The sequence below is a fragment of the Purpureocillium lilacinum genome (assembly GCF_023168085.1).
Source record: "Purpureocillium lilacinum CBS 284.36 DNA, scaffold_2, whole genome shotgun sequence".
Taxonomy (NCBI): Eukaryota; Fungi; Ascomycota; class Sordariomycetes; order Hypocreales; family Ophiocordycipitaceae; genus Purpureocillium; species Purpureocillium lilacinum.
Genome location: NW_027072112.1, coordinates 4,506,567 through 4,524,357, shown reverse-complemented (window position 1 = coordinate 4,524,357; position 17,791 = coordinate 4,506,567). Strand labels below are relative to the sequence as shown.

Genomic DNA, 17,791 nt, shown 5'->3' with positions numbered 1-17,791 from the left:
TCTTCCCTGCTCTAGCCCGTACTTCACAGAAGGCCAAGAGCCTTGGCTGCGTGCTTGACGTGGTCCTCGCCAAAGGTGGAGATGAAGAAGTAGGAGTGGTCATAGCCCTGGAGCCGTCAGCGGGCATTCACGCAAGCCGATTATGACGAGTGAATCGTTTACATACCTCCTGATAGCGAACCTTGACGCCCTCGATCCCAGCATCCTTGACCGACTTTTCAAAGTTTTCTGGCAGCAGCTGGCCTTGCTTGTAAAAGTTGTCGCCCGTGCCCTAAAGGTCGTCAGTTTGGGGCTCGCACGATAAGACGACGCACAAAAGAAGCGAGAGAAGCGGGGGAGCAGATGGGGGAGCTTACCACGTCGATGAGGCAGTTGAGCGGCCCCTTCCAGGCCTTGACCAGCTCCGTGGCGTCGTGCTTCTTCCACTCCTCCTTGTCGTCCCCGAAGTAGCCCGAGAAAGCCTTCTCGCCCCAGGGGCACTTGCTCGGGTTGGAGATGGGGGCCCAGGCGCTAACGCTGCGGTAAATGCCGGGGTTCTTGAGGAAGAGGGTGAGGGCGCCGTGCCCACCCATGGAGTGGCCCGCGATGGAGACGCGCTTGGGGTCGAGCTCCTTGAACTCGCCAAAGAGCACTTCGGGAAGCTCCTTTGTGATGTACGACTCCATGCGGTAGTTCTTGGTCCAGGGCTCGCGCGTGGCGTCGACGTAAAAGCCCGCGGCGCTGCCAAAGTCCCACGAGTCGTGCTCGCCGGGGAGGTCGGTGCCGCGCGGGGAGGTGTCGGGATAGAGGAGGGCGAGGCCGAGGCGCGAGGCGTGGGCGTGCAGGAAGCCCTTCTCGGTGACGTTGTCCGGGGAGCACGTCAGGCCCGAGAGGTAGACGAGCAGCGGGGCGGGGGACGAGGGCGACGCGGAGGGCGGGAGGAAGAGGGTGAGGTTCATGGGGGTGGAGGTGGTAGACGAGGAGTGGGTGAGCTTGAGGAAGCGCCCGCCAAAGGAGGCGATGGTGGCGTTGGTGGTGAAGGCCATGGTGACGGTTGGTGTCTTTTCGACGACGACGACGACAACAATGGGACGACGATGAGGATAGAGTGTATTCCCAATGGGGGGTTATATGAGTATATCCGGTTTGAAGTGAGAGTGCGAGGGGTGAGAGACGTCAGGCAAGGCGGCTCGACCCAACGACGTTGATGATGGAGGTTCGGCGTCTGAGGTGGAGGAAAGTCGGCATCGCGGCGGGGAGCTGGAGCTGGAGGGGAGCTGCGAGGGGCAAGTCGGGGAACTGAGCGAGCCATGACATCGCCGATGGCGGGGTGAATGTGGGGAGCTGCCAGTGCTCGCTGCCCGCCATAATGGGCCACGCTGAGACAGCCCGTACACAATGCAGTTGAGTCCACTGTGAGCAAGCACTGACCTCTTGCCGCGGTGCCTCACACCGCATCTCAGTGCCGGTGTGCTGTAGGCCCTAGGTACAGTAACCGCCTGCGGACATGGAGGCTGCGAAGTACACTGTGTGATTGATGCACGCACTGGCCACCGGCACTTCCAGCCCAACCCCGCCTGCGTCCGACTTACACGCCCGGCACTTGGACCTTGACATTGTCAACAACACAATAAGCTCCTGCAATTGTCGCCACTGTACCTTGTGGTAGGTGCGCAACCACAGCAGAGCATCCCGGCATCCCATTCCGCACTCCAACGCTCGCCTCTCGCTTCCACCCGGACCCTCACTCATGCCTCGCCCGTCAGGCTCAGCGCCCGCAGCTCCCCCGTCCACCCCGTCACCGCCCGGATCGGCGCCTCCACCGCCACGGGGAACCACTTGACCGTGCCCGCCTTGTCGCCCTGCGTGATGCCCGCCTGGAACTCCATCTCGCCCGTCGACCCGCCCGCCTTGGACTCTACCGACGCGAACGTCTGCTCCCCGCGGCCAACCACCTTGACGGTGACCCATTCCTTCAAAGGGATGCCCTTATCGAGTCGAAAGTGAATGCCGGCTGCGAAAAGGGTGAGGTTTGGCGTCAGCATCAGCGTCGAGTCGCCGCCCGTCAGGATGGTTGTGTTTGTCGGATCGTCGAGCTTGTCGACCTTGATGGTCAGGGAGAGCGTGTAGTTGCGCCCCTTGGACTCCAGGGGCGTCGTGACGGAACATTCCGGCGCGATGCGAACGGATGAGCCAGTCGTTCGACACGTCGTCTTTGCGTGGTACCGGTTGGGCGACAGGTCCTTGATGCATTTGGATCGCTGCCGGCTCAGGTCGTACTTGAAAATGGTGCTGCCGCGAGACGGCACCGTGCGCTCGAGGTTCTGCGCCGGCACGACGGGGCCATGCAACTTGGGAAACACATTGTCGAACTGGCTTCTCGTCAGGTTGCCCCCCCACTGCTTGTCCGCCAGCGCGGGGATGCCGTCCTGCCAGGCGTAGTACGCCTCCGAGTAGACGCTCGTGTTGGCCCCGCGGTCGTTCCAGATGGGCGTGATGGCGCCCTGGATCAGGGGCTCGTCGCGCGGCGCGTTGTCCGCCGCCTTGGTCGTGCTGAAGATGTTGGGCCGCCAGGGCCCCTTGTCCGACGGGTCGCCCGTGAACGTCTTGGAGATGTCGACGCGCCGCGCGTAGGCGCAGCACTTGATCACGACGTAGTACATCTCGTCCGAGTTGATGACCGAGTAGTTGTTCTTGAGGTAGTCGTTCAGCGGGTTGTCGAAGGCGTAGGCCCAGTGCTGGATGGAAACATCGGTCGAGATTTCATCCGCCGACGGCGTCCCTTTCTTTGGAGGGAACGTGCCCCAAATGCGAATCGTCTTGCCGGACTCGCCCTGGATAAAGGTGTCGAGCGCGTTGACGAGCTTCTTGTACTCGCTCTCCGGGCCCAGGTACTCGTCCGCGCCGATGGACACGACCTTGGAGTGGAACCACGGCAGAAATTCCTTCCAGATGGTCTTCATCGTGGGGATCGTGTCGGGGTGCGAAATGTTCAGCAGGCTCAGGTCGCCCTCGTACCCGACCTGGGGCTTCCACTGGACGATGGGCAGCGCATGGCCGGGGGCCTCAATCTCGGGCAGGACGGCCACGCCTCGTGCCGCGCACCGGCGCTGGATCCAGTCGAACTCGTCGCGCGAGTACGACTCGTTGCGGTGCGTGCTGAGCCCGCGCACCGCCTCGCCATCCGACCACAGGCGGAAGCGCGCGTACAGGTCGCGGAAGTTGTCGGGCGTGTAGTGCGACGCGATGATGTTGTCGCTGAGGTGCAGCTGCAGCGTGTTTTGCTTGAAGAAGGACATGTACGAGCACAGGTCGGCGAGGAACTCCTTGGGGTAGAAGTGCCGCGCGCAGTCGAGCATCATGCCACGCTCGCCCCAGCCGGGGGCGTCGACACCGGTGCCGAGCGGGAACGTCGCGCCGGTATCGCCAGAGCTGGAGCCGGAGCCGGAGCCGGAGCCGGAGCCGGAGCCGGGCCGGAGCACGGCCTGCTGGAGGACCGTCCGGGTGCCCCACCAGGCGCCGAGCGGGCTCGCTCCGGAGATGACGATGCTGCCACCACTGCCGGCCCCGTCCGCCGTCAGGGAGTAGCCCTCTGCGGTGGGCCGCCCAGCCGCGTCGCGGAAGGCACTCTTGTCGCTGCTAAGCGTGAGGAAGACGGCGTCACCGTCGGCGCCATGCCGAGACGGAGAGTCCTCGACGACGACGCGGGCCTGTACCCCCAGCGTCTCGTGCAGGTCCTGCGCAAACGTACTGGCAAAGTCGTGCAGCGTCGGCGGGATGAGCGTCAGGCCCGAGGTGTCGCGCTCGTCCGCAAACTTGCTGTCCACGACGATGCGCTTGATGCGCCGGAGCTGAAAGCCGCCATCGCCAGACTGCGTGAAGGGGACCGTCGGGATGCCGACGAGCTGGCTCTGCACAATGCCTGGGTCTTGTAAGTTTATGGTATGGGATGGCCACGAGCTTAACAAGCTCCTCCAAGACGTACCAGGGAACAGCGACAGGGTCGCCGTCAAGGCCGATAAAAGCGAGCCCTTCATGATGGAGACTCAATCAGCATTGGGCTGCCCATCTGCGAGACTCCCTCCATCTCTAAATAAAGAGTACATCATAGCATTTTAATGCATTTGTTAGACCAGCAGCCCCGCATCGTGTGCTTCTTCCGGTCCTGGGTCTGGAGCGACCCTGAGCCGGAAATCGTTGACCCCATACGGACCTGGGCGAGAGATGAGCGTCGTGGTCACGCAACGTCAACATTTGCGATGCGGACCCGCGAGTTGCTGAAGCGACCGTTACATCTCAAGGTAGCAAAAGCGCAGATCACTTGCAGTTCGGTTCATGTTCGACGTCTGGCCGTCGGCTAAAGACGCGATACGAAGCGGGGTACAACTGCCGCACATGCGGCTACCCCTTGTTCTTGGCCGCGGCTTCAAAGCTCATCAATTGCTAGTTAGGCCTTGTAAACATGCGGAAGTTCTTTGTGCCTGAGCACAACTTCAGCCGCTGGCCATAATGGCTAGAGGTTGGTGATTTATGTCTCGTTGGGTGTCGCTGCACTGTCGCAATCGCCGCCAACGTGTCTGCACTTCATAGCAACTGGAGTCTGCCGGACATGTCGATGCGAAATATTACCGGACGGCATCGAGAATTGTCCCGTCGGCTCCTTCCCCGGACCGTAGGTTACATCGCCACGCCGCTGAGCCTATCCGCAGGGTAGCCGTCGATCTCGGTCCCCGGCAAGCAACGACCTGCAACTAGTTGTAGAGCTTGCTAAGCGAGCAAGCAAGGCTTGCCAAACCCGGTGTACATACGAGCGCCCGCATGGAGTTCGCTTGACTAGTCTCTGATTCTGCGTTTGTAATTCGTGCGTATATACTCTATCGCTCCAGCATCGCTCCTCAGGAACGCCTCGCTTGAAAATCACACTTTAAACAACGTTACGTTTCGCCCACAGTCGCATTTGCAGTGCTTCAGACCGAAAGCCGACTTACGCTGAGCAAAATGGCATGTCTCGCCACTCGACTTGACCGCGGCGCGCGATGCGTTACATGCAGGGGCGTCTCTAAGCCGCCGCCTTCTGGATGCCAACAAAGGCGTCCTTGAACTCGTGTGCGCCTGTGAAATGTTAACGTCGAACTTATGGGGCCTTGCAGTATTGTGCGCCGACTACTGACTTGCCGAGTCTTTGAATCGTGCGGCTAGAGTCTGCGCCTTTGAGCCATCGCGGCTCATGTCGTTGCCCGCGCACCACGTCCAGCTACGGTCCGACTGGACGATGGGAGAAAGCTTCATATCGAGTGTGACTTGCGTAATTCAAGTTTTAGCTGCTTGTCAAGGCTGGCCTCCATGACCAGTGCAGAGGGAGCCTCATAGACGACTTACTGTGGTGGTCAGCGCAGACCTCCCCCGTCTTTACGTACTTTGCAACCAGCCTCGGCTTGCCGCAGCTGTCCCTCTGCAGAGCGACATTTGCCATGCCGCGCTCTTTCCAGTACTTCTTCTCGCCGTTCACAAACTCAAACACGCGGCCCCTCATCTCAAAGTCGACCTTTACGTCGACGGATGCTTCGGGGTTGTGCTGATCTGCTTGGGACTCTGGAAGAGAGTAAGGCGGGGCGGTGCCCATTGCGGAGCTGGAGCCCATGGCCGTTTCATAGCTGGGCGGCTCATCATCCGGAGGCAGGCTCGGCACATCGAGAGCGGCGGATGGTAGGACTACAAGAGAGGGAATCGATCCCTTGACCTGAAACTCTTCATCGCCGCATCCCACAGAGAGTGTCACGTCCATACTGTAGTCTCTCGTGATGCCATTGCTGGCGAAGGTCGGCGGCGGCAGCTCAGGGGCGACCAGGCTCGATATCCGTGGCCACAAGTCCACTTCTGTATTGGCAGGTAGCGCAATGTCCAGCTCCCGGCTGTCAATGACAACTGTTTTGTCACTGTGTTGCAGGGTCTTGTTGCCAGGCCCTTGGACGGTGGTGTTCCTCTCTATCACCATAGTTGCGCCCCGGACTTGGAACTTGCGGTGCATCGCTACCGTGCCATTCTCCAGCTGTAGGGTGACCAAGAGCGGCAACGGTTCTCTCCGTACCAGCTGCGAGGAGGCCCGGATAACTATGGAGAAGGGAGACGGAGCCTGACGGTTTCGATAGATGAACGAGTTGAACTTTTCTCGAAAGGACAACGGAGGCCCCTCGGTTCTCACGTCGAGCGTGTGCGGCAGCGGCGCAAGAGTGAAGCTGCTGGCAAAGGATACCATCTGCGGCTCCACCGTTTCACTCCCGCCCGCGGGCTCAAAGTCGAGAACGCGCCTCGCCGTGCACGTCTTTGCCCGAGACCCGGCTTGCGCCAGCGTGAGCTCCGCCTCCAGGGCGTACTCGACCGTGCAGTCGAAAGGCTGGCTGAAACACCTCAGCGACGGAGGGAGCGGGCCTGCGGACGGCGTCGCGGAACCGGCCCCGGACGTTTCTCTCAGGGTAAATGCAAAGGAGACGGGCGCCGAGAGTCCTCCATCTTCATTGTCGCGCAGGGCGTCCTTGGCGAAGACGCGCCGTTGGCTGAACAGATCGACAGTCTCGTCGGAGCGGACGATCGAGTCGCTGGGCGCTGACCACGGAAGCCGCGACGGAATCGTTATGCGAGAAATGCCTCGAAACTGGAAGCGCAGCTCGCGGACCTGCGTGCGGTCAATGCCGAGCAGCTTGACCCGCCCCGTGAGCTCGTCCCCAGGGCGATGGGCCTTGTCCTCGGGCTGGTCCAGGACGAAGGCGATGCTCGGCTCCTGCATGGCGATGTTTCGTAGAATCTTTTGGTGGTCACCGGTGCTGAATGTCTCTTGCCGCGGTATTTATGGCGAGTCGCGCCATGTCATGCTGAGTTGCGCCGGTGTGGCCGTGAGATTGTGAGGCGAGGAGGAGTGAGAGAGCTAGGCAGCCTATATCCTATATCGGCGGGCGGGCTCAGCCGCACTAACAATACAACAGAAATACGCCTCGGCAGGGCTCGATTAAGCCGCGACTGTAACACTTAGAACTTGCCAAAATATGGCGAAACTGGGGCAAAGAATTATGCCTTGAGCATGGGCCGAGGCGCATTGCTCCGTATCGGCTCCGAGTACATACATGATCGTGTCCTGTCCGTCGGAACTCCAGATAACGCCGCGGCCACAGACGATGGCCTCGAGTTGCACCAGCCGAAACAACTGATTACTACTGTGCCACCAACCGGGCCCCCCAACCAAAAGACGCAGGCATAGTACAGTAAAACAGGAGCACCTGAAAGGCACAACAGCCAGGTTACCCCGCTCATCCCTCTTCCGATCTACTTCTCTTGACTCTTGAGCCCTACTCCGAAAAGCTTCCTCACTTCAGCTGGCAATCGAAGCTCGCAACCGAGTTGCCCCAGCCGATGGCGCTGAGGTTGTACTTGTGCTCGTAGTTGAAGTCGACGCCGCCAAACGTGCACCCCGTCGGGCTCGTGCAGAGGCCGCCACAGTCGTAGGCGCGCGGGAAGCAGACAAAGTCCTCGCCGTCGGGCGCAAAGGTCGTGGTGTTGACGCGGAACGGCGCCTTGAGCTGATGGCACTTTTTGAGCTCGTACACCTTGTAGCTGCAGATGCCCGTGGAGTTGGGGCCTGTGCAGAGGAGGACCTGGCTTTGGTGTCAGTACCTGTAGCTCATGATCGTTTTCGTGGTCGTCTGTCCGCTGCCCTGCTTGGCGGGAGTGTGTGAGGGATTGGGAGTGATGCTAGGCAACTTACACCCCCGACAGCGCGCTTCTCGACCGGCGAGGCGCCGACTGCGGTCGCAGATGCCACGACGGCCGTAACGAACGAAAAGAGTCTCATTCTGTCGGGCTATGCCGTACCTGCGTATACTGCCTTGACGAAGAGATCAACAATGTATCATGCCAAGCTGGTAGCAGCAGCAGAAGCAGTGTCTTAAAGCTGGTCGGAGGGAGAGGGGGCTTTTGGTCTCTGAAGCACGTCTGGGCCACGCCGCGTCCCGTTAATCTCAAGCTGCGCCAGTGCCCTGCGTCAGAGAGCGCGAATGGTGCCACTTTTAAATACATCTATTTACTGAGCAGTGCGCTTTGCTGACACGGGACGATGGGCTGCCGCAGAGTAACCAGGGCGGCATCCCACCATCTGTGCAGGCCGCCTCCCGGAGTGTCCCACGTTTGTGGTCTGGGCACCCTCGTTTCGTTTCACACCGCTCTGGCCCTTTGTGTTCCTGTGCAGCTTACTTCGTACAATGAACGGCTTGCGTGGGAGCAACATTAATTGCCTACCGACCATGTCACATTGTCGCAGTCGGCACGAGGGGGAGCGAATCCCACCAAACGTCATCATCCCCTCCACCACCACCTAGGTGAATACGAGCTGCCGGCGCGTTGCCTCAACGAGCCATGATCGGCGCCCACTGCCGACCAACCGTCGAGAGCCGGCTGTCTTCCCGCTTGCCGTCGTCTCGTGGCTTCTCTTGTTGCCCTCTATTAATAACGTCCGAAGCCGAGCGGCCATTGTCACCAGACCCGTACGGTCAGCCAGCAGGGTGCCATTCAACAGATGACGGATATACTGTACCGGGTATCTTCGTCCAGTGACTGTCTCTTCCGATGTTCCGAGTGTCTCATGGATACAAGTCTGCCCGATTGTCCCGTCGGCGAAGCCGTCCTCGTGTGACCTTTTCGCTGCAGCAATACATCTTGTGCAGGGAAGCCGTCCGTCCCTCGCAATCGGTTGGCTGGGCACTTTAGGCCCATGGCTGACGGCAATCTTACTCGCGTCAAACCTTCGCTGAATGAATGTCTTGAACTTCCGATCGCCTGCCCTGATTCCCTGATATGATGTCATGCCGTCCCTGGCCTGGCTTCTCGCCCGATTGGGCAATTGTCTTACACTCCTCCAGCTGCACGAATGTCCGCTTCGCACCATGAGACCACTTGGACGCTCCGTTTATGCAGCGTTTTTGATCCAGAAAGCCCCCATATGAACTTCTATGAGTCTTTGGGTATCAGTCCATCTGCCTTGGCCGTCACCAATCACGAGCACTCGGCCCAGCATTCCTCCTCGTGGTAGTAGCACATCTGGTTCGGGCGCGTGCACTATTACCACAAATCAGTATTTTATACAGTACGCGAGAGCTGACCAGCAAGTCTCGCAATTCGCAGGGGAGATAGAGAGAAGGCTTCAATAAGTTGCATACCGGGTGGTCGGTGTGGCATGCGTGCTCGGTCGGTATTTGGTGCACCTGCCCGTCGACAAAAAGAGGCGTTTTAAACATGCACTGCTGAGTCTCGGTTGAACAAGTCTGACAGCGCCATGTTAGCGACGGGCACATCATACAGTATTCACGAAAGGCGTCTTCTCATACGCCGATATGTGTCCTCAGGGGCCCGGCCCCCGCGGAATGGTCCAGCCCCAGCACGCCCATGTAAAAAAAGAAGAGATGCCAAATCAAGTTGGGATGCATGTTGTCGGCGCCTGGTCTTGAGGCTGTTCTTGGCTGTATATCGTGACCCGTGAGCACGCCTCAAGTATCAACTAGACCGAGCCAAGCCCTGTTTATATAGCCTTCAGAAGGCGCTTGGCCCTTCTAAATTCAGTATATTCATCGGTGGGATTCTGCATACGTATCTACACACGGCGGTGCCCAAACGACACACGCGTGCCGCAGTTTGACTCCACCGAAAGGATTGATAGCAGCCCATTAATCACTTTAACGTCGCGAGTCTATGGAGCTTCTCCATTTCCGACGTCGCAAACTCGCGGCTCAGGTATCTTCACACCGCGGAATGTCCTCCGTGCCACGCGCATCATCACGTCGTCGGTTCGCAATGGTGCCCTCCCTTCAGTTGCTGACGAAACGGAAGCAGCCGTGAGACGGCAAAGAGCACCAAGCGCGCTCGGCAACGTTCTGCAGTGGCCCCATTGTCGCCGCCCTTGACAGTAGTATGAGGCGCCCGGACCGTTTACCGAAACTCGGGCGTCAGGTCCGAGTCCCGAGTCACACACCCTGGGCGAGTTTCGGCCACGACGGCTGCGTAGACGATTGAATATGGGCAGCATTCGCAATGAGGAACGTGAAGCTCAAAGAGCAGCAAGCGATGGTGATTATCATGGCGGCTACAGCAGAGACGGCTATGAAGAAGCTGGCTAGCTGGTACGCTGCACGCGCTACGAAGTAATACAACACGCAGAACACGCCCACCGTTCTCACATGTAGAGAAACCCCGTTACGGTAGAAAGTACCTCGACACAACACCATGACGCGGCAGGCGAAAGCATAAACAAGAGACAAAAGTAATTGACAGAAGCTTGAACTAGCGGCGAGGCTCGCTACCAAGGTGACAACAAGTGTGAACAATCTGTTCCTCTTCATCCCAAACATTGACCAAATAAACGCCCCCGAACTTACCATGCCCCGCCGTAACTCCATCCAGGACGTCCGTCCTGACTCCCATGTTCCTACCAGGGCCGCTGTCAAGGCTGATTGCGGAGTCCGAGGACTCGGAGGTGTTGGCCGCACTGTGGTGGAATAGTGCAGAGACCGTGATGTTGAATGGCTGGTGATACAGTTGAAAGAAAGGAGACATGGAGCGAAGAGGCATCGAAGTGAATACAAAAGCCTTCAGGTTTGTATCGAGAACGCCCGGGACAAGGGAACCAAAGCCTTGGAGAGGGAGAGACCTGGCAGTCAATGAGGGATTGAGCGGCATTCAGAGAGAATATTTGAATCCCGCAATCCACCGCAGTCCGAGTCGGCGCAGCTTCACCGCTCGGTTCCACGTCTCCTCCTGAGGCCTGTCTCCGAGGCAGTCCAATATCCGGTCCAAGTCGGCGTCTAATAAATCGTGTTACTGGCCCGCCCTTCCAGTTTCCAAGATATCATAGAGAGAGTATGCTTACCAGTCGTGCAGAAGAGCTCCAGAATCGTCGTGGGGAACATGGGGATATGCTCGCCCGTCTGCCAGTGCACGAGCGGAACAAAGGTGACGAAGATCCTGTCCTCGGTGCAGAGGAGGTACAGTCGCCGGTTGAGCAGCGCCACCTGGACATTGGCGTCCACGGCCGGGCCGCAGGCGTCGTAGATGCCTTCGAGGTGCCTCGACGCCATGCTGATCATGTCATGGGCATCATGGACCGACATCCCGCGTCTCATGAGGTCCTGGACGCTATTGATCATTCTCCACCATTCTCTCGTCTCGAAGCGGTACTGCATCGGCAGCAGGGGACGGCTGGGGCGTACAGGAACCTCGACATGGCGGTGGCGTTGCAATGCATTAGGCTGCGAGCTGGATTCCAGATATCAGTATGGAGAGGAAGCGGGCAAAACTGTAGGGGAAAGTTCTGTCTGCTTACGGCCTCCTCGCTCTCGAGGTACGTCCGCGTCTCTGCCCCGAGGTATTGCGGGAAGCATCGTTCCGCTGAGCAACAGGCATGATGGCTGGTGTCACTGACGAGTTATGTATCAGTAGGCAAGTGATATACTGTTCAAGGGATACTTGTAATGGCAGGACAAGGTGAACTTGACAGAGAGGAGCTTCACGACTGGAAAGAAGGCCATGGCTTTATACCATTGGAACCGTTACACGGCCAACACTTAGAGAAGTGGGATGCGCAACCGAAAGCAGTGAACCGCCGGCACAGTAATTGACAAGGCCACTGCTCTCCAGAGCGCAATACAGCTTGTCGCTCGCCGGAAAGTGCGAGTAGCCGTGAAGCCATAGCAGCTTGACAGGACGCATGGCTTTTGTCTCACGAAAGTTGTCCTACTGGCCGGTTTCATGCCCTGAATGCTGCTGTTGTGCCCGTGACGGCTGATTGTGAGCAGGCATATCATCGGGACATCGACCTCGGTGATGCGCTTCGCCTTAGCGACGCGGCTGGACAACTCCATCACGAACCGCTTGGCGGTGACAGCCACGGCAAGAACGCCCGTCATAGGCTGAGGATCCAAAAACAGTTTGACCGCCAGGCGGCATTGTGACCCGTTTCAAACATCTCGAGAACCTAGGAGGTTCGGCCTAGCGAATCACGACAGAGATCAAATGCAGGTTATCCAAGTCTGATTGTATTGTTTTCGAAGGTAGATTGGCAGGCACTTCTGCAGTCATACACACGCTCATCGCACCAACATGAGCGATACAACCAATTGCTTGACATGCTTCGGGCGTTGCACTGGCAGCGAGTCCGTGAATGACCGTCGGTCATCGGTAGATGCAACGAGGGCTTCGCGCCGCTGTGCCCAGGCCAGCCGCCAATACAAAGGAGACCTAAGCCTTGAGAGGCATTCCACATCGCCATACAGCATGTCTAGGCGGCGATGCCCTCTGCCGGCAGCAATGCCATTTCCAGCTGGGCGACAGGCGTGACACTGCGCTGATCGATGCTGGCAACTCGAAATGCATATCCCAAATTTGTTTTTGTCTAGGTCCTTAGTTAATGACTACTCGTAACGCCGCGCTCATGCACATAAACATGACACTCCGAGGTACCTGTCCGCGCAGAGTTGCCATCCTGGAATGGGGGATCAAGACCCATTCAGACGCAGCAGATCCGGATCCCATGCTCGGGAGCCTTGGCCCACACATGTTCTCGCCGGGTAGGCTCGTCGCCATTTTTGATCGGTTGGGTTCCTCGCTCATTGAAGCAACTCCTCGCACGTCCAGTCCTCGTAGCTGTGCGACAACGTTAGCATATTGTGTCAGTCAGCGCGTGCCCCAGTTAGACTTACTAGCCATCCGGCATGTATCTTCGCACAATCAAAGGAATCTTCTTCTCTCGAAGCTCCTTGATGGCAATCTGAAGAGGGTCCGTCTCGCCCTCCAGGTCCACCAGCACCGGCGCATTCATGCTGTTCCCGCGTCAGTCAAAACCCTGCCTTGCCGTAGCCCACCACCGGGGAGCAGCGTACCTGATTTGCAGCGCGCGCGTGCCCAGGATGCGCGCCCGCTCGTACTTGGTCATGTACGGCGTGGTCGTGCGCTCGCTTTCGGGAATCTTCTTGTCCTTGAGGCTCTTCTCGCCGCCCTTGAGGGCGTTGGCCGCCGCGGACGGGTCGCCCGAGATGATAACGTTGTCCTGCTCGTCGGCTTCGGCCGTGCGCTCGGCATCCTCGTCCTCGACGACCTCGGGGTCGTAGTACTCGTTCACGTCCTCATCCTCGAGCATCGGCTCGTCGCTGTCGGTTCGTTAGCCTTGGCTGTCTTGACGCGTGCTCTTCGTCCAGAAATTGTCAGTAACGTACCCGCCGACACCGACATCATCGTCGCCAAAGTCAGACATGTTGCAAGGCTCAAAAAGGAACGTAAGGAAATGAGCTAGACAAGAGCGCAGTCGTCACCAGATGAAGTGTGGTGTTTCGCGCCGCGCTGGAAAAAAGATGGTCGGAGAGAAGTGCAGGTTTTGCCGGGCCTTCGCCGAGACCCGCTTTTTCACGGCAGGCTTGCCTGGGTGTTTCGTGAGGTACGTACTTCTGTCCGCCAGGTGGAGTCGGTGGGGACCTCACCGAAGCTCACCTTGCTGCGGCTCGTCACCAACCCCGGAAATTTTCACGTCACCGCCTTTTAAAAGTTGCCAATTCTGCCACCCTTCTCTTATCGTTCGACATGCAACCACCCCGTCGAGGCGCTGCGACCGACGGCACACCATGACCAAACGCGGCGCCTCAGATGAGGCATTGGGCGCTTCGCCGTCCAAGCGGCAGCATATGGAAGGTATGCAGCGTCAGCTGTTCCAGCGCTGACAGCGAGTCCTCGAAGTCGATGGAGTACTTACATCTACCAGATCTCGATGATGGCGACGACGACTTCACCCCACACACGCCGGCCAGCTCCATAGTCGACGCCTCTTCGCCTGCCACGACGGCCACCACGCCGCGGGCCAAGTTCCCGTCCGACCTCAAGACCTTGGCATGCACCTGGCCCGGCTGCCCGAAGACCTTTAACCGTCCGGCCCGCCTCAGGGATCACCTCAACTCTCACACCAACTCGCGGCCCTTTAAATGTCCGTACGACGGCTGCGACAAAGACTACATAGAGGACAAGCACCTAAAACAGCACATTAAAGCCTGGCACACACAGGAGCGAAAGTACGTCTGCCAGCGTGAGGGCTGCGGCAAGAGCTTCGTCACAGGCACGCGGTTGCGCCGCCATCAGGCCGTCCACGAGGGCGCCGACCGCTTCCGCTGCTCCGACTGCGGCCAAAGCTTCCGCAAGAAAGAAACACTACACAAGCACGTCCGCAAGGACCATCTCAACCAGCCCGCTTTCGAGTGCCCAGAGCCAGGCTGTGACGAGGCCTTCCCATCGAAGCCATCCCTCAAGAGACACCGCGACAAAGTGCACGGCGAGATTAAGTTCTGGTGCAATGAATGCGCGGTTACGACGAACCAGGATGGGTCAGAAGAGCGGGTCGGCTTCACGACGGAACTGCTCCTGCAGCAGCACGTGAAACAGGAGCATCAAAACTGCATCTTTTGCGAGTACAAGTCAAGCTCGCGGTGGGAGCTGGAGCAGCACGTCGAAATGCGCCACTCGGGCAAGACTGTCGCGGACCGCAAGACGCACGCCTGCACCTACGAGGGATGCGACAAGAAGTTTACGAAAAAGTCGAACCTCACCGCGCACATCCGCACCGCCCACGAGGGCTTTCGCTTTGTCTGCGGAGACGTCGACCTCTCGGGCCCGGATTTCGCAGCTTGGACCAAGGATCAGGGCTGCGGCGACAAGTTCAGCACTAAGAGCAGACTGGAAGACCACGTGCGGTTCATCCACCTCGGCCACCAGCGGCCCAAGCTCTCCAAGCCGGGCGGCTCCCAGACCGACTTCATCGACGACATCTCCGGCGCCGCGACGCAAGCCAAGCAGACCATTCCCTGCCCTCACTGCGCCGAGACGTTCATCCGCTACCATGACCTGGACGTCCACTTGGGCAAGTGCCATGACCCTTTGCATGGGAACACGACCCCGGACCCGGCCTCCTTCCTCGCGCAATCTCACGGCATGATGGCCTCTGAGCTGCACCAGTTCGAGCAGGACTACGTACAGTCGGCCTGGCCGCCAGACATGCCGCACGAGGAAATCTTCGCCGCGCAGATGGATTACGGGCCGCCACAGGACGACTGGCTCCAGGACGAGGCGAACATTCTACTCCTCGCGCGTGAGACGCCGGGCCCGTTCGACCACAGCATTGATCCTACCCTGGGTGGAGCTTAGAAGTGGACTCGAGAGTGCAGGGACGGTGCTGTTTCTACTTGTGTTTTGTCGTTGCGAAAATACCCCTGGTGAAGAACTGTCGAATGCTTTTGGTGTCATTTTGGGCGTTTTAGCGGGCTCTTGTCGAGATGGGCGAAGCAGGTTGGGAAACCTCATAATGACATGTCACGATCACATTAGAGAACACTCAATGCTAGAAAGTCGTACTGGTTGTACGAAACGATACAGCAACGTTGTGCTGCCAGTGTTCGCTGGTCCAAATGCTGATGCCCAAGCCGTCAATGCTCTCTTGTATCCGTTTTGTATGATTCTGCTCACGCCGTTTCCAAACCACGCAGCAGACCTCGCTCATAATTCCGATCATTTTGCCCAAAACAAACTCCTTTCCAACTCTGCCAACTCCCTGGGAAAACAGTCAACGCCTTGCCGATGCGTAGCCGCCCCTCGTCGCGTCAGTACATCAGTGAGATGCGAAGAGCGCGTTGCTCAGCCCCAGAAGCGCCATTCCCAGAAAGCCAAAGAAAATGCATAGGTTACGGTTGTGGTTGAGGCTCAAGCTTTCCACGAATAACTGCAGCGCAACGCTGACCATGATGCCCGAGGTGACGGCAAAGAGGCATGCGTAGGCTACAGAGTTGGGAGACATGTTGTTTCGCTTGGCGAGCTTGAACCACAACGCGGCAACGCCAGCACCAAACGGCTGCGACAGACCTCCGAGAAGAGCACTCCATACCATGGCGCGCCAACGGGAGCCGAGGGCCATAAAGAGGGGCAGAGCCATGGCGAAGCCCTCAGTGATGTTGTGGACGAAGAGGGCCATGAAGACATTAAAGCCGAGCGCGGGATTAGCGTGATTGGTCGCGTACGTGATGAAGCCCTCGGGAAACTTGTGAAGAGCGATGGCGATGGACGTCTGAAGACCAATAGACAGGAAGGCGTTGGCCGGAACGTGATGGTGGTGCTGCGCCTCGGGATCGCCCTCCTCCATCGAGGAACAAGAGCGTTCGTCATCGTCCTCCTCTGGTATCTGTTCGGCAAGGTCCAAAGCATCGCAAGAAGGTGGTAGGCTGGTGCGGTATCGCGGGCTCACTGGTTCTGAAGCATCGGAGTGATGGCCGTGGTGATGATGATCATGATCATGGTCGTGGTGGCCGTGGAGGCTAGATCCGGGGTGATACAGCGACCCGGTAGTTGTACGCAGCCTAGTCAGGAATCGCGATCCGTTCGCGGAGCGCGTTGACAAGTGCTTGAAACACTCTTGACCGCAAGGGTCGGTATAGCCGTAACAGGAGCCTTGTTCATCGCAGTTGCACTTGGTGTCCTTGACAAAGGACATGACGCGCTTCGGCACGTCGAAGACGGACGGGCGGCGCGCCGCACTGGTATCGATGGCAGTCGTGGCTCGGCCGCGGGCAGCTAGCAGCGGGCTCACTGGCCGTTGAGACATCTCCTCTGGCCTATCCGAGGTATGTCGTCTCGGCAATCCGGCATCGGGCGCGGACCGGTCCGACCCAAGCAGAGGCGTCGATTCGACGGCGTGGATGGAGCCGTTCTCAGACACGGCCGAGTCCTTCTTTGTGGGTCCATGCGAGGACCGGGGTCGCGACATGCGTCTCCTGGCACGGCTGACACGGGAGTGCCTGCGGCTGCCGTGGTTACACGAATGGCTATCGACCGTGGCGGCGTCGTCGTGGGAGTGATCGCAGTCGACCACGTGCGAGGGCATGTACTGGTGGAGGAACCGCGACACGGCCTGAATGCCAAGGAAGCCTCCAACAAAGCCAGCCATCATGACGAGGCCGGCGCTTTGGTCGTCCCAACCGGCATCTTTGAGGTAGCCTTTTGACTCGGGAAGCATGCTAAAGAGTGAGGAGAAGAGCTGCGACAGTCAGCCAGGGGTCAAATCGTGGGCCCGTGGGAAGGTTGCCAAGGGGGTTGCGGTATACCATGACGCCGAAGCTGAGGCTCAGCGAGCAGGCAAGAAAGGCGCTGCTTTCCTGTATGCGAAAGTTTCTCTTGCCCGGCAGGAGGCGGACGAGGACATCGACGCAGATGATGCTTGCGCCGAAGACGCACGCTGGCGACGGTCAGCACGGGGACGAGAGATGGCCCAAGGCGCCGACGGCTGGGCGCGGGGACGAGAGAGACGCACCTATGCCACTGACGAAGGTCATGATCCACCCGCGGGTATCATTGTCGAGTCCCCTGACGACCAGCTCCATGGCTGGCGAGGTTTGCGGAGGACCCAAGCGTTCGAGGTTTCGTTATCAGGCGCTACGTCATGAGCGTCGTGGTGGGATGGTTCGTCGCACACAGGGCGGCAGGCTGCTTCGTTGTCGAGACTATCGCGGCAGAGTTCTCTCGCGGTGTTCGGGAGCCGGCAAGAGGAGGTTTTGGGCCTCAAATCTGACGGTGTTGACGACAGCAAACCGACAGCGACGAGCAGTGGCGGCGGTCGCTGACGTACCGGAGCCTGGGTCAATCTTGCAGGGGGGCAGCGGACACCAAAGTTTGTTTTCGGGTTGGTGGGATGATGGCGGCGATGGATGGATGGACCGGAAGGGAATGGCGTGGGTTGGAGAAGGCCGGGTTTGGG

The 17,791-nt window shown here is 58.9% G+C and overlaps 8 protein-coding genes across 8 annotated transcripts; 1 reads left to right on the top strand and 7 right to left on the bottom strand.

The window, feature by feature from the left end:
* Positions 1-23: 23 nt before the first annotated feature.
* PLICBS_003128 (uncharacterized protein) lies at positions 24-1,025 on the bottom strand (the record flags this gene model as incomplete). The annotated part of the gene is made up of 3 exons (XM_018322864.2): positions 24-107; positions 167-271; positions 357-1,025. 3 exons carry the CDS (start codon positions 1,023-1,025, stop codon positions 24-26), a joined length of 858 nt encoding a protein of 285 aa, XP_018178094.1.
* A 702-nt stretch (positions 1,026-1,727) lies between these two features.
* On the bottom strand, positions 1,728-4,016 carry PLICBS_003127 (uncharacterized protein; the record flags this gene model as incomplete). Its single annotated transcript, XM_018322863.2, has 2 exons — positions 1,728-3,901; positions 3,965-4,016. The coding sequence occupies 2 exons, from the start codon at positions 4,014-4,016 to the stop codon at positions 1,728-1,730; spliced, it is 2,226 nt and encodes a 741-aa protein (XP_018178093.2).
* A 1,022-nt stretch (positions 4,017-5,038) lies between these two features.
* On the bottom strand, positions 5,039-6,763 carry PLICBS_003126 (uncharacterized protein; the record flags this gene model as incomplete). The annotated part of the gene is made up of 3 exons (XM_018322862.2): positions 5,039-5,091; positions 5,151-5,279; positions 5,359-6,763. The coding sequence occupies 3 exons, from the start codon at positions 6,761-6,763 to the stop codon at positions 5,039-5,041; spliced, it is 1,587 nt and encodes a 528-aa protein (XP_018178092.2).
* A 574-nt stretch (positions 6,764-7,337) lies between these two features.
* On the bottom strand, positions 7,338-7,822 carry PLICBS_003125 (uncharacterized protein; the record flags this gene model as incomplete). The annotated part of the gene is made up of 2 exons (XM_018322861.2): positions 7,338-7,625; positions 7,736-7,822. 2 exons carry the CDS (start codon positions 7,820-7,822, stop codon positions 7,338-7,340), a joined length of 375 nt encoding a protein of 124 aa, XP_018178091.2.
* A 2,873-nt stretch (positions 7,823-10,695) lies between these two features.
* Positions 10,696-11,198, bottom strand: PLICBS_003124 (uncharacterized protein; the record flags this gene model as incomplete). The annotated part of the gene is made up of 2 exons (XM_018322860.2): positions 10,696-10,820; positions 10,886-11,198. 2 exons carry the CDS (start codon positions 11,196-11,198, stop codon positions 10,696-10,698), a joined length of 438 nt encoding a protein of 145 aa, XP_018178090.2.
* A 1,422-nt stretch (positions 11,199-12,620) lies between these two features.
* On the bottom strand, positions 12,621-13,264 carry PLICBS_003123 (DNA-directed RNA polymerases I II and III subunit RPABC2; the record flags this gene model as incomplete). Its single annotated transcript, XM_018322859.2, has 4 exons — positions 12,621-12,657; positions 12,714-12,833; positions 12,894-13,160; positions 13,227-13,264. The coding sequence occupies 4 exons, from the start codon at positions 13,262-13,264 to the stop codon at positions 12,621-12,623; spliced, it is 462 nt and encodes a 153-aa protein (XP_018178089.1).
* Positions 13,265-13,628: 364 nt separating this feature from the next.
* Positions 13,629-15,195, top strand: PLICBS_003122 (strongly-conserved Zn-finger binding protein (TFIIIA); the record flags this gene model as incomplete). The annotated part of the gene is made up of 2 exons (XM_018322858.2): positions 13,629-13,695; positions 13,766-15,195. The coding sequence occupies 2 exons, from the start codon at positions 13,629-13,631 to the stop codon at positions 15,193-15,195; spliced, it is 1,497 nt and encodes a 498-aa protein (XP_018178088.1).
* Positions 15,196-15,655: 460 nt separating this feature from the next.
* PLICBS_003121 (uncharacterized protein) lies at positions 15,656-17,417 on the bottom strand (the record flags this gene model as incomplete). The annotated part of the gene is made up of 3 exons (XM_018322857.2): positions 15,656-17,074; positions 17,142-17,272; positions 17,348-17,417. The coding sequence occupies 3 exons, from the start codon at positions 17,415-17,417 to the stop codon at positions 15,656-15,658; spliced, it is 1,620 nt and encodes a 539-aa protein (XP_018178087.1).
* Positions 17,418-17,791: the final 374 nt, after the last annotated feature.